Genomic DNA, 14,599 nt, shown 5'->3' with positions numbered 1-14,599 from the left:
TCTAGAATGCAACTATAAGGACTTTATAATTACAGTTTCAAATTTCTTTTAGTATTCCATGTAGACTCATATTAAAAAGTCAACAGCTGTTTTTAGACAAGATGCCCTATCGTTTAAAGAACAATGCAGAAAGCGCTATTTTTGCTTATCTAAAAAGTCCAACAGCCAAGTGAAAAGTGCATATATATCTGAAATGCTTCTTTAGAATTTCAGTCAAGATTATTAACAAACAATTAAGAAACTATAAATAAAAGTGAGAGTACATGAACCAGATCTTCAGCTGGTATAAAAGTGTAGCTCCATTGTGTTCTACCCCAGAAGTGACTTCATTGGTGCTATGATGATTTACACAAGCTGAGGATCTGGCCCAGTATCTGTAATTTAAGGGCAAAAAAACCTTTTTTTCCCTTGGGTAAAATAAGCATTACAAACCTAGGGAATTCAGAGTTAAGGTTAAACTTAAAGGTAAACAACGGACATGTACAGTTAAAGCACCCACAGCTTTAATTCTTCTCTGTACCACCAGTCTCTACTTTTCCTTTCTTTCTTTCTTTCTTTTTTTTTTTTAACTTTAAATCTTACACAAATGCTGGCTCATGTGATGGATGCTTTGCCTTCTTCAGTGTGATATGGGTTATTTAGGATCAAGGACTTTCTTAAGGCTTTAAGAAGTTCTCAACTACATCTTTGTCTGTATGAAATTCTCTCCTCTCGTCCTCTTTGTAATCTTTTTATTAATCTTTTTTTCAAAATGTTTTTTTAGAAGTCTGCATTGCATGACTGAAGAAATCAGAAATGTTTTGAAGACACGATGGCCCTGATTCAGCAAAGCACTTAAGTATTTAAGTGGTTTGCTGAATTGGGACCTATACAGTACTTAATTTGTAATGAAAGAGGTGTCGGGGCTCCAGAAATTAGGTGCCAGGGCATAACCAATTTTTTTTACATTCATAACTGATGCAGCAAGCCCAGAGGTGCCAAGACTATGAACTGCCAAGCCTAGAGGTGCGGGGTCTCAGCCCTGGCGAGCCCTAGCATAAATTAAGCAATGGACTTATATTTGTACATCTTATACAGCAGGGGTCGGCAACCTATGGCACGCGTGCCAAAGACGACACACGAGCCAATATTTAATGGCACACTGCTGTCTACTGGGGACCCCAGCAGACAGCAGCGTGCCATTAAAAATCCTGCCTGGCCCGGCCCGCTCTTCTCCACTCCCCGCCCACCACTTTCTCCTTGCAGGGCAGGCAAGCTTCCCCCCGCCTCTTCCCCCAGCGTGCTGGGTTCCTGCCCCTCCTTCTCTCCCTCCCTGCAGCCGATCAGCTGACTGCCCTTGCTACAGAGCGGAGCGGGAGAGGGAAAAGTGGAGCCGCAGTGTGCTCTCTGCTCTGGGGACCTTGGGGAAGGGGGTGGAATCGGCATAAGCCCTCCAGCCCCCTGTAGTGAGCCGCTCAGGGCAGGGGGCTGGGAGGAACCCCATGACCCCAGCCCACACACTCAGCCCTCTGCCCTGACCCCTGCACCCCCCTCACACACACTCAGCCCTCTGCCCTGACCCCTGCACCCCCCTCACACACCTCCAGCCCTCTGCCCTGATCCCTGCACCTCCCCACAACCCCAGCCTCTTGCCCTGACCCCTGCACCCCCCTCACACACACTCAGCCCTCTGCCCTGAACCCTCCACATACCCCAGCCCTCTGCCCTCACCCTTGCACCCCCACACCCCAGCCTCCTACCCTGACCCCTGCACCCCCCACCACCCCAGCCCTGACTCCGGCACCCGGGCATACCCAGCCCCCCCTGCCCTGACTCCACCCCACACACATACCCAGCTCCCCCCACACCCCATGCCCTGACTCTTGCACCCCCCAATCCCCACCCCCACCCTGAGCACCAAACGGGAGCTCCTGCACACACACACACCCCACATTCCCACCTGCACCCCTCGCACCAAATGGGAGCTGCCTAGGTAAGTGTTCCACACCCAAACCTCCTGCCCCAACCCTGAGCCCCCTCCTTCATTCTAGCTCCTGGCCAGACCCTGCACCCCAACCCCCAGCCTGCTCCTTCACTCCCAGCCCTGTTCTCAGCGCACTCCCACCCTCATCTCAGTGCAGAGAGAGGAAGAGAATTGCTAGAACCAGGGAGAAGGTACCTAGTCTACGTGGACAGGGCCGAGACCCCAGACTGGCAGCAGGCTGAATGGGTCTGGCAGCCGGGACCCTGGCTGGCAGGAGCTGGCGGACGGAACCCCAGACTGGCAGCAGGCTGAGGTCCCGGCCACCAGCCCCGCTCAGCCCCCTGCTGGTCTGGGGTTCTGGCTGCTGACCCCTTGCCAGCTGGGGTCCCGGCTGCAGGCCCCACTCAGCCTGCTGCTGGCCTAGGTGAACGGAAGCCCAGGCCAGCAGCAGGCTGGCAGTGTAAAATCAGCATCTTAATTTAATTGTAAATGACGCTTCTTAAACATTTTGAAAACCTTGTTTACATACGACAATAGTTTAATTATATAATATAGAGACTTCTAGAGAGAGACCTTCTAAAAAATGTTAAAATGTATTATTGGCATGCAAAACCTTAAATTAAAGTGAATAAATGAAGATTCAGTACACTACTTCTAAAAGGTTGCTGACTCCTGTTGCACAGTATATCTGACATCATTTATTTCATGTAAGTGCTATATTGTCATTATCTGAGCCTACGAGGTTTCGTATATGTAAAGACACGGTGGTTAAAATTTTCAAAATCACTTACGTGACTTAGGACACTATATCATTTAGGAGGCTAAGTCACATGACTTTAGGTGGTTCTTAGGAGCTTAAATCACTTAAGCACTTTTGAAAATTTTGCCATATATTTGTATTAACTAATACTTGAAAAATTAGTGGATCATAGAAACTTAAGCTCCAGTTCAACAAACCATCTCTGTTCAACAAAGCACTTAAGCACATTTTAAGTGCTTTGATGACTAGCAACAGATTTATATACCTGCTTATGTGCTTTGTTGAACTGGAGCCTTAATGAAGAATGTTGAATAATTACCTTCTTTATGCTATTGGTCTAATAAGAAATGTGAAAAGTACATATTTTTCATTGGACACTGTATGGCTGTAAAGGAAGTTGGCACTTCTTCAAGAACCTTATGATTACGATTAAGGGATTTTAGTGTATGTGGTCCCAGATTAGTTTAAACTGATATGAAAAGATAAATTACGTCATTCATATTTTTTTCCGGGTGGATCGTCAAGGCACAGAGTTAAGGTTATTTTATCTCTATATTTGGCACTGGTATGACCACTGCTGGAATACTGTGTCCAGTTCTGGTGCCCACAATCCAAGGATGTTGATAAATTGGAAAGGGTTCAGAAAAAAGCCATGGGAATGATTAAAGGATTAAAAAGCCTGGGTTACAACGATAGACTCAAGGAGTTCCATCTATTTAGCTTAACAAAGAGAAGGTTAAGGGGTGACTTGATTGTAATCTACAAATACCTACATGGGGAACAAATATTTAATAATGGGCTCTTCAGTCTAGCAGAGAAAGGCATAACACGATCCAATGGCTGGAAGTTGAAGTTAGACAAATTCAGACCGGAAGTAAGGTCTCAATTTTTAACAGTGAGAGTAATTAATCCTTGGAACGCTTTCCCAAGGATCATGGTGGATTCTCCATCACAGAAATTCTTAAAATCAAGACTGGATGTTTTTCTAAAAGACATGCTCTAGGAATAATTTTCAGGAAGTTCTGTGGCCCGTGTTACACATGGCATCCGACTAGATGATCAAAATTGACCCTTCCGGCCTTGGAATCTATGAAAGGCTGTATGAGTGTCTTAGCAGTGCATTTCTTTGCCTTCACATGTTTGGATCTCTTAAGATTAACTTTAACTTCTGAATTTCCTGGGTTCATAATGCTTGTTTCTGTGATAATTAAAACATTCTTATAATTTTTTCATCCTTAAATTATTGGTATGTACTGTTAAAAACCATATCAATTTAACCTAATATTCTGTCTGCGAATATTAATAATGGGCACTTGTAAAATGCCAAATATTTCATCCACAGATCTCAGTGCTTTACAAATCATTATTAACCCCATTTTACAGATAGGGAAACTGAGGTACAGAAAGGTTACGTGACTCGCCAAATTACACGAGTCAATCATAAATCTGGGAATTTAACCCAGGTCTTTTGACTTTCGGTGTGGTGTCCTATCTGCTTGATCACATAACCTCCCAGACCCATTCTGCAGGTGACCAGAGGTATCTAAAGAGAATCTTCAGAAGCAATGTACAGTACCTCTGCCTTTGATCTTGTCTTAAAAAAATCTCTTTCATATACTCCTTTCTCGCTGAAGACAGATGGACATAATAATGAATAAGCATTGGCTTCATCACCATAATTAGTTCTGTCACTGATGCGGCGAATACGAGGGGCAGGAATGTCTGAACGAATGGTTGGAACGCCGTATAATGGGTAACCTGTGGGGAAAAAAATCAATACATAATATAAAGAAATGAAAGAACTATGTTTGCAGCAGTAGCTCACACAGAAATAGCAGCTGTGTCATATAGTATTCCCCCAAACTAGGGAAGGGTGAACTACTTTGGATAAAATAAGAACTCACCTGAAATTCTGCCTGAAACTCAAGTCAAATCTTTTTTTATGAGGTTTTAAAAAAGAGATTTAATTTTCCTCCAACCCAGTTTTTACATGCTTCTACACTTCATAGTTTCAGCTTTAACCAGAAGCATAAGTGTTTAAATACTGTAAGGAAGGTTATTGTTGCTTTATTTCCAACCAAGCAAATTTTATTAGAAATATCATAAAAAAACTGTTTCTCCTGAGACTTCCAGTATAATTTCTAGACCAAAGAGTTTTGATTAACATCCAAACTTTTGGGTGCTTATCCAAAATGAACCTCCAAACCTTAATCTTAAGCATATGAATCAAATTTGGTTTGATACTGTTGGATAAATTAGATTTAGGTAGTGGACTATTCTATGTAATTAGCACATTTGCCAATACTTTCTAAAATTTTTTGTCTTCACTCGCATTTTGTCTTCACTAGCATTCACTGTACTTACAAGTTGCAGGGAGACCTCCTACAGTTGCATTGTACCGAGAAGAAGTTGTGCGATAATCAGCAAATACACGATCTGTTGGTCTTGTAAGAGTTTTTGGTGTCTTTTCTGAAGTTCCAGGTTCCTTTGGTACAAGATCTTCATCTTTCAACAGTGATCCATCATTTGTTTTTATTTCTGCATCTTCAGGTAGGAAAGGCTCAGAACCATCTGGCTTTTTCCCTATAAAATGTGAAGGTTATAAAATAGCCAAAATTATTAGATGCACACAACATAGTAAATATTTTAAGTAGTAAAAACAGTGACTTAAATCTACATTATTATTGATTAGAAAATATTTAATATATAGATTACACATTTTCAAATGGTTCTGAGAGATTTTTAATCTCTCCTGCTTTACGGGATACATTTGCATAGCAAAATAAACTCTTCAAAAAATAAAAAGCCCTACTGTTCTGACTGAGATTTGCACCTGATAGGCTCTAATATTAACCCAGCTTTAAAAAGTGCTTATGATAAAATCAGAATCCCTGGACTTTTACAATCTCCAGTGTATCACTTCAAGGAAAAATAAAAACAAAACTTTCTCCAAGGATTTCTCCAGGTTGGAGGGAGGAGGAGAAGGAGAGAGAGGGAGATTAAAATATAATCTTTGGTGCAACCCGCTTAAATAATAAAGTGCACATATGTGAAAAAGGGAAAAACAACAACCGTTACTTCTCATGTCTGACAGATTAAAATTAAGTTATTGTAATTTACCTTGATATAGCACAATGAGGCAGTGGTGGTCATGGAACTATTCTCTTCTATAGAGGTACTTATACTGTGTTCATCATCATAGTTTCTGAGCACCATCCAATAGAGCATTAAGCAACATGACTACACATTTCTCACATATTATTTGTTCTCTCATGCTGCGTATGGCTCCCTGATTCTTTGCTCCAGCACAGCTTAGAACAGTGGTTCTCAACCAGGGGTATGTGTACATATGGGGGTACACAGAGGTCTTTGGGGAGTACATCAACTCATCTAGATATTTTTTTACAACAGGCTACGTAAAAAGCACTAGCAAAGTCAGTACAAACTAAAATTTCATACAATGACTTGTTTATACTGCTCTATATACTATACACTGAAATGTAAGTACAGTATTTATATTCCCATTAATTTATTTTATAACTATATGGTGAAAATGAGCAATTTTTCAGTAATAGTGTGGCTGTGACACTGTTGTATTTTTATGTCTGATTTTGTAAACCAGTAGTTTTTAAGTGAGGTGAAACTTCCGGGTACACAAGATAAATCAGACTCCTGATAAGGGTACAGTAGTCTGGAAAGGCTGAGAGCCACAGGCTTAGAGCAATCTGAGGGCTGTACAGAACACAAGCCATATGAGGGCAGCTGAAGTGCATTGTATAGGACACTCTGACTGCTTCCACACCACCACTCTTTTTCTGTCCCTGTGTTGACCAGAGACATCAAAGTGGAAGATGATGAGCCATCTACACTGTACTATGCCAACTGGGGAACTCCCAAGTAGGCGCTTGTGGGAAGTCCCAGGTTTAAAATGGAGCCAGTGGCGCCATGGAGCCAGGCCCATGCTCAGAAGGGGCCCTGTTCTGCTCTGCTTACACTGTGCCCTGAGATCCCACCAGCCTGCTGGCTCTCCCCCACCCTGCCCACCAATTGCTCCTTTTGGCCTGCCGAGAACTCCTCTCCACCCCCTGGCCGGACTCCAGTGCATCTCTGGCTCTGGGCAGTCTCTGCTTCCCAACCCCTGTGGAGCCCCACCTGTCTCCCCAGAGCTGAGCCGCCTGGGGCTGGTGTAGAAGCCTGGCCAGTCTTTGTCAGTTTGGGGTGAGGTGGAACAGTGGTGGGGTAGGCTTGGCTGGGCTCCTCCAGGCAAGCGGGTCCTGAGGGAGCCCGGCCAGGGCAGGCCCTGGCCTGGCTGATCGTGCCACTCCTGAGGGGCTGGAGCGATTTCCCCACCCTGGGACCTGCCCTGGCTGCACTGCCGGCTCAGCCCGACAGACACAGTCACCTCCCAGTAAGGCCGGTGAGTGTGGCCAGGAGGCAGAGCGTGGGGGAGTGGGTCTCTGGGGGAGCCTGGGCGGGGGGATGCTGGGCTGTGAGGGGGTAGGGAAGATGTGTGTGTTGGAGCACTAGGGAGCGGGGAGGGTCTGTGTGGGGTGCTGGGCAGTTGTGGTGGGGCTGTGTGCAGGGGGGCGCTGTGCATTTGTGGAAGAGGTCTGGGGGGGGCGCTGGGCATAGCGGGTCTGTGGTGCTCTGGCCATAGGGAGTTGCGGGGGTGTTCGTGTTGAAGGGGGGCTGTGTAGCACGATATGGGCCTGCCCCCGAGGGGAAGGGGCACGCTGGCAGCACAGGGCAGGGTGGGCCACTGTGCGTCTGACAACTGCCGGTTTGTAAATAGTGCCCTTGCACTGGGCTGGGCGGAGCAGGGCCTCCCCGGCTGTTCCCTCGCTCTGGGGACTGACCTCCCTGAGCCATGCTCCATTGCCTCTATAGGGGCCCACAAACGGTTAATCTGGCCCTGCTTGTGGGTAGTTTGTGCTCTTTTTAGTCTGCTTGGGTAATATAAAGGGAGCTGAATGGACCAGAGAAACTAATATCTAAAGGACACATTGCCAGCTATCATAATTTCAAAACATGAAATTGTAACAAGAGCTCACTGTTCAAATGGAAACATTACAGATGAATCCAGGTTTTTGCTAGCAAATGTAAACTTTTAACATTTTTCTTTAGCCATTTCCTTTTTGTTTTCCAATTTAACCCCCTTCCAAACTCTAGCAAATGGGGTTGGTAATTCCCAGTGGGGAATCCATTCATCCAGAACACAGATCAGAGGAGCCTCTTTGTAGCCATGCTCCACAATGTACTGGGGGCCTGGAAGCACTGTGTGGGCTTCCATATTCTACTCCTCCTGTGCAGTATGTGTTCTGCTTCAGTCAGGGCCTTTTCCAGTGGCTGAGGAACAGACAGGATTATCCCCAAGTGCTTTCTAGTACTAAATCACATACCTTTTGTAATTATGTTTTTTTCAAATTCTTCAACAGACATTTTGTCTTTCCAGTTAAGAAAGTTTACAAACTCCAGATAGTCAATCAGACCATCTTTATCCAAATCACAGTAATCAAATAAAGCATCCAGGAGTTCCTCATCTAGATCGATATTTAGCTGAAAACAAGACTTCCTCAGTTCTTCTTTGTCTATCCTCCCATCTCCGTTCTGTGACAAATAACACACAACAGTTATAATCACAAACACTGCATAAGGGGTGTTCAAACTATGGCCCATGGTCCGGAAACAGACAATAGGTCATAAATATGTAGCCAATCATATAATTTAAGAATATTCAAATTGAATCTTGGACTCATAGACATGTATGATTGGGGAGGGACCACAAGAGGTGATCAAGTTGAACCCCCTGTGCTGAGGTAGGACTGATAAAAACCTAGACCACCCAAGACAAGTGTTTGTCCAACCTGTTCTTATAAACCTCCAGTGATGGGGATTCCACAACCTCTCTTGGAAGCCTCTACCAGAACTTAACTACCCTCAAAGTTAGTTTTTCCTAATATCTAACTTAAATCTACCTTGCTGCAGATTAAGCCCATTACTTCTTGTCCTACCTTCAGTGGACTTGGAAAACAATCAATCACCATCCTCTTTATAACAGCCCTTAACATATTTGAAGACTGTCATCAGGTCCCCTCTCAGTCTTCTATTCCTCAGACTAAACATGACAAGTTTTTTTAACCTGTCTTTATAGGTCAGGCTTCCTAAGCCTTTTATCATTTTTGTTCTTTTCCTTTCAACTCTCTCCAGTTTATCTACATCATTCCCAAAGACAGAATCCAAAAATCCATAGCAGTTTGGTAATTCACAACCTGAATTCACATGCATCAATGAAATAACTTTTTACTTAGATAATAAGGTAACTTGAAATTAAGAGCTAATGTCAATGTAACAGTGTACTGTGACAAGATGACAGTCTAATAATAAATGCTAAGGCAAAGATAAGATTTGGCATGCACAAGTTTACACCGCAGCAGAGCCACCATAATATTTCCATTGCAGGGGAGCTAGCCCCTCCTGCCCCACCCTAGTTCTGCCGCCTGCACCACTCTACACATTTTGTTCAATTCTACAATATTATACAGCTCTCCTTCTGCACACACCCATTCACCAAACTACTCTGCCCCTCCCAACACTGTTAGTTGTGAATGGTTGTTGTAGCAGTTAGGTATGCTGGCAGATGGTAGTTTGGGAAAGTGGTTGCTGGAAGGCTAGTATCCTTAGCTGAGACAGAGTGTGACACATGGCTAGAAAGGGTTAAACATCCTGCAAAATAAATAACCTTCAAAATCAAAAGACATGTGGGGAGATAATGTTTGTGTTTTTACATATATATGAGTAGGGTCAACAATGTAACTAATGGTCCCTGTCTATGCTATGTTCTGATAGTTCAGAGATCAAAAGAACATCCTAGCATTTAAATGAATTTTAAACATGGGATATCTCTGTATTCATCTCTCTTTGAAATGTACTGTGAATCATGAAGGAACAAGCAAATTGCCTTATGTTAATTCGTAAGCTAAGTACTGGTGATGGACCTCCTTCAAAGTCATCCTAATTACCTTTTGTTCCCTGAGGAACTCCAATTTGTCAAAGAGAACATAACATTGTATAAAAAGTTTTAGAGTAGCAGCCGTGTTAGTCTGTATCCGCAAAAAGAAATGGAGGACTTGTGGCACCTTAGAGACTAACAAATTCATTCATCGGAATGAAGTGAGCTGTAGCTCACGAAAGCTTATGCTCCAAATAAATTTGTTAGTCTCTAAGGTACCACAAGTCCTCCTTTTCTTTTTATTGTATAAAAGATCCCTTGGGTCCTGATTTTGTCATCTCAGATCTGCTTAAGGTTCATTGGGGGAAGTTTGAGTTGCAAGATTGAGGTCCCAGATATGCTGGTACTCCCTGAATATGATATTTGGACATTAGACTATAACCTGTGAACTATTTCTGAAAGAACTCATTGCAACTACAAAGCTCACCATCTCTATTATGAATATGAACCTCAATGAATTGAACACGTCTGTATGTATAATGATCTTTTAACCATATTCTCTCTCTCTTTTGTTTTTTAATAAATATTAGTTTAGTTAATAAGAATTGGCTGTAGCGTGTATTTGGGTATGATCTGAAATATTCAATAACCTTGGAGGTAATGTCTGATCCTTTGGGATTGGTAGAACCTTTTCTTTTATATGATGAAATAAGATTTTCAGGAATCTTCATCTTATTTGATATAGGTGCCTGGATGGAGGCCTGAGGCTGGATCACTTTAAGGGAACTGTGTTGTTTGGACTTCTGAGTAACAAGTGAGGTAATAAAGAAGCTGTTTTATGCTGGCTTTGTAAATCTAAGTATTGGAATATCCACCAGCTTTTGGGGGATTGTCTGCCCCATTCTTTGCAGTTCACCCTAGTTGAGTGATCTTAGCTGCCCCCCCTGGGACCCCGGTCACACAGAGTTATGGTTGTGGTGTGTGATTTGTGGTGTATGGTAGTTTTATTAATAGTAAGGTGTGGACCTGTGGGTGCAAGAGCAGAGAGTAGGTACTGTTAGGTGGCTTAACTTTTCGTTTCCTAACTCTTGTGGTTTTGTGTAAGGTATGTTATATGAGCAGCAACCTTAATTAATTAAGTTTGTGTGTATTCATTTTCTCTGGTTTTTTTTTTTTTTTTCAAATCGAAAGTAGGGGTAGGTTAGGTACTTTGCTTGGGAGTGAGGGACACTGGGTGCTGGTAGAAGCATGGCTGATGCTGGTGAAGTGGAGGCAATGTTTCCCAGTGAATAAAGCACTGGACTGAGAAGTAGGAGACCTAGGTTTTATTCCTGGCGCTACCACTGGCCTGCTGCAACACCTTGGCAAGTCACTTTGCTGCTCTGTGCCTCTGTTTCTCCAACTTTGAAATAGGAATAATGATCCTTACCTCATTTGTAAAGTGCTTTGAAATCTACTGACAAAAAGTGATATAGGAATTATCATCCTTTTTAGATTTTCTGTATATAAAATCTTTGTCATTAGCTGCATGTGAAATATGTCAGCAGCTGCATATAAAACCTTCTCCATTGTAGAATAAAACCTGCCAAAAAAGTGTAGCTGTTGCCAGAGATGTGTCCTATGCAGAAGATATTATGTTAAAAATAGACAATTTTGCCAATGCATAAGATTTTATGTTAGCTGCCTGAAGTTCTTCTTTATGATGAATAATGACAAAAATTGTTGATCCTCAAAAATTATTTTAACTACCCATTGTATAAGATTTACTGAAAATTCAGCTTTATAGTATGTTTGTGTGTTATATAATATTATTTTAAAGATACATAACAACAAAAAAGTGAGATTTCCCCAGATAAATTACAGCGAGAGCCAATTTCAAACAGATTCTATTAAAAACGTCTGAAAAGAAACAAAAAAAATTACACAGAAAATGCAAAGGGCATAAAACTAATATGAAAGCTTCACACAGAAAGATCACCTACAAGTACAGAAAAACAGAAATGCATGCTCTATTTTAATTCCGTTTCAGAATGCAACCTCAACTTTAGAGTTGCAACCAACACTTCTGCAATAAAACCTACATACCATGCCACTATACCCTTGCGTATAGAGTGCATAGTAGAAAGGTTTGTCTCTCATGTTGTCCTATCATATTTTCAACTTATATTTAATTTTCATTACTATTCTATATACACTCATGGACACATCCATAACCTTGGAAAGTTAGTATGTATCACACACACATATTATGCACACAAATTATGTGTATGTAAATTTGTATTCTCTCAGAACACTGACCTTGTCGTAATGCCTGAATGCTTCTAGTAATGTGCCAAAATTGTGGTAGTTAGCTTTCTTCAAATTCTGTCGAATTGCAGTGAAGACAGCTCTCTCTCTGTCTTTACCACGGAGAAACTCACTCGGAACCTTATTGTGAAGAAGATCACCAACTCCTACAAAATAAATAAACTCCTGTTGAGTTACACATTTACAGTAAGCTAAATTTTTCAAAAATGGATTCTAATTTTGGGGGCCTCTTCTGATGTATGCTCAACTTGAGACTCCAAGGGCCTGATTTTCAGCGTTGCTGAGCACCCACAACTCTGTTTGATCCATCTAATTGCAAATGGGAAGACAGCTGGCCCTCAAGATGCTCTCCTTATTTACATGTGGTCCATGCCATGAAAAGGTTTGTATATTCCTGAGCTAGACTCTCACAACTCTATCTAGAACCTCCAAAAACTCCATAAAAAGAGATGAGCATTACATGCTCTGAAAGTTAATAAATTCAGGAGAAGTTGCACAAATTGCCAGTGTCAAGGGACATGTACTATGGATGCCCTATCTCTAGCCCATTCTGTTCCAAAAGGGCAAAAATATTTTTAAGAACTATGGAAAATTGAACACAGTATTCCAGATGAGGATGTACCATTAATTTTTATAATTGCATCATAATATTTTCTGTATTATTCTCCATCCCATTCCTTAGGCATCCTAGAATTTGTTTGCTTTCTTGACCACTGCTGAACATGGAGCACAGGTCTTCAATGAGCTGTCCACAGTGATACTCAAGTCATTTTCCTAAGTTGATAAAGAAATTTAGAATCCATTATTATGTATGAGTTGTTCAAATTCTCCCTCCAAATATCCATTACTTTCTATTTGCCAAGACTGAATTTCATTGGCCGTGGTATTGCCCTGTAATTTAGCTTGTTTAGGTCCCTCTGAAGTTCCTCACAATACAAACACACTACAAACACTTATGCACTTGACTTCAGTGGACTACTCAAGGTAGTAAAGTTAAGCTTGTGATTAAGTGTTTGCAAAACTGGGGCCAATATTCTCTGTCCTTGACTATTTTAAATAATTGTGTGTTGTTTGAAAATGTTGCCACCTCAATGCTCTCCCCCTTTTCCAGATCTTTAATAAATATATTAAAACAACACCAGTTTTAGTATGGAATTTTGAAGCACCTTGCTGTTAACTTTTTGCCATGACAAAAATTGTTTTCTCTCTCTTAGCCAGTTTCTGATCCATGACAATACCTTGCCCCTCACACCATGACAACTTAGTTTCTTTTGAGGGACTTTGCCAAAGGCCTTTTGAAAATCCAAATAAATTATGACAGGTTTCAGAGTAGCAGCCGTGTTAGTCTGTATTTGCAAAAAGAAAAGGAGGACTTGTGGCACCTTAGAGACTAACCAATTTATTAGAGCAGGACAGTGGGGTGGGAATAGGTATTGTTTCATATTCTCTGTGTATATATAAAGCCTGCTGCAGTTTCCACGATATGCATCTGAGGAAGTGAGCTGTAGCTCACGAAAGCTTATGCTCTAATAAATTGGTTAGTCTCTAAGGTGCCACAAGTCCTCCTTTTCTTTTTGCAAATAAATTATGTTAATCAGTTCTCCTTTTTTTCACTGTTTTATTAACATGTTCAAAGAATTCTAATACATTAGTGAGGCACTATTTTCCTTTGCAGAAGCTGCACAAAAGTATCATTTCAACCAATTACCAGGTACAGAAGTAAAGCTTATAGGTCTGTAAGCTGTTGAATAATCTTTAGCACCCCTTTAAATTACAATATGACATTTGCTACCCTCCACTTCTCCAGCAGAATAGCTGCTTTTAATGAGAGTGCATATTTTTGCTAGCAGCTTAGAAACTCATTCTTTATTTTCTTCAGCATTCTTAAATGTATACCATCTGGGGCTTGTTGCTTTTCAATTTACCTGTCTCATCCAGCACCTCTTCCTTTGACCCCTCAAATACTAATAATACCTCATTTTTATTACCAGAAAAAAAGCAGGTCCAAGGTAGGAATCTTCCCTACATCTTCTGGGGTGGAGACTGATGAACAGAAATCCATTATTTTTTAGTAATGTCTTATTTTTCTTAATTGCTTCCTTAATTGCTCCATGGGTGATCCAAAGGATAAAATGGTTATTTACATTCTCATAACAGTTGTTCTTCGAGATGTGTTGTTCATGTCCATTCCACATTAGGTGTGTGTGCGCCGCGTGCACGAGTGCCGGAAACTTTTTCCCTTAGCGGCTCCCGTCGGGCCAGCGGGGCCCCCCGAGTGGCGCCACTGCGCCATGCATATATACCCCCGCCGGCCCGACCCCCTCCAGTTCCTTCTTGCCGGCGACTCCGACAGAGGGGTAGGAGGGTGGAATGAATGTGAACAACACATCTCGAAGAACAACAGTTAGAAAGTAAGTAACCGTTTTTTCTTCAAGTGCTTGTTCACGTCCATTCCACATTAGGTGAATCACAAGCTTACCTCTGGAGGAGGGTAGAAGCCACGGAAGAACTGCTCAGAGGACTGCTCTGCCAACCGCCACGTCCTCTCTGGCCTGCTGGCTGACCACATAGTGGGTCGTGAAGGTGTGCACCGAGGACCAGGTGGCTGCTCTGCAGATCT

The 14,599-nt window shown here is 42.1% G+C and overlaps 1 protein-coding gene across 1 annotated transcript in view; it reads right to left on the bottom strand.

Moving 5' to 3' along the window:
• The window catches only part of EFHB (EF-hand domain family member B), a 48,107-nt gene that overhangs the window by 16,483 nt on the left and 17,025 nt on the right, over positions 1–14,599 (bottom strand). The window contains exons 9-12 of the mRNA XM_084619323.1: positions 11,971–12,125; positions 8,123–8,330; positions 5,088–5,306; positions 4,300–4,481 (exon numbers count right to left, since the gene is read on the bottom strand). Coding sequence (XP_084475449.1) covers positions 4,300–4,481; positions 5,088–5,306; positions 8,123–8,330; positions 11,971–12,125 — 764 coding nt within the window. The remainder of the gene's footprint in view (positions 1–4,299; positions 4,482–5,087; positions 5,307–8,122; positions 8,331–11,970; positions 12,126–14,599) is intronic.

The sequence above is a fragment of the Lepidochelys olivacea genome (assembly GCF_965140295.1).
Source record: "Lepidochelys olivacea isolate rLepOli2 genome assembly, chromosome: 2".
Classification (NCBI taxonomy): domain Eukaryota; kingdom Metazoa; phylum Chordata; order Testudines; family Cheloniidae; genus Lepidochelys; species Lepidochelys olivacea.
This window is presented reverse-complemented; position numbering and strand designations above follow the sequence as displayed.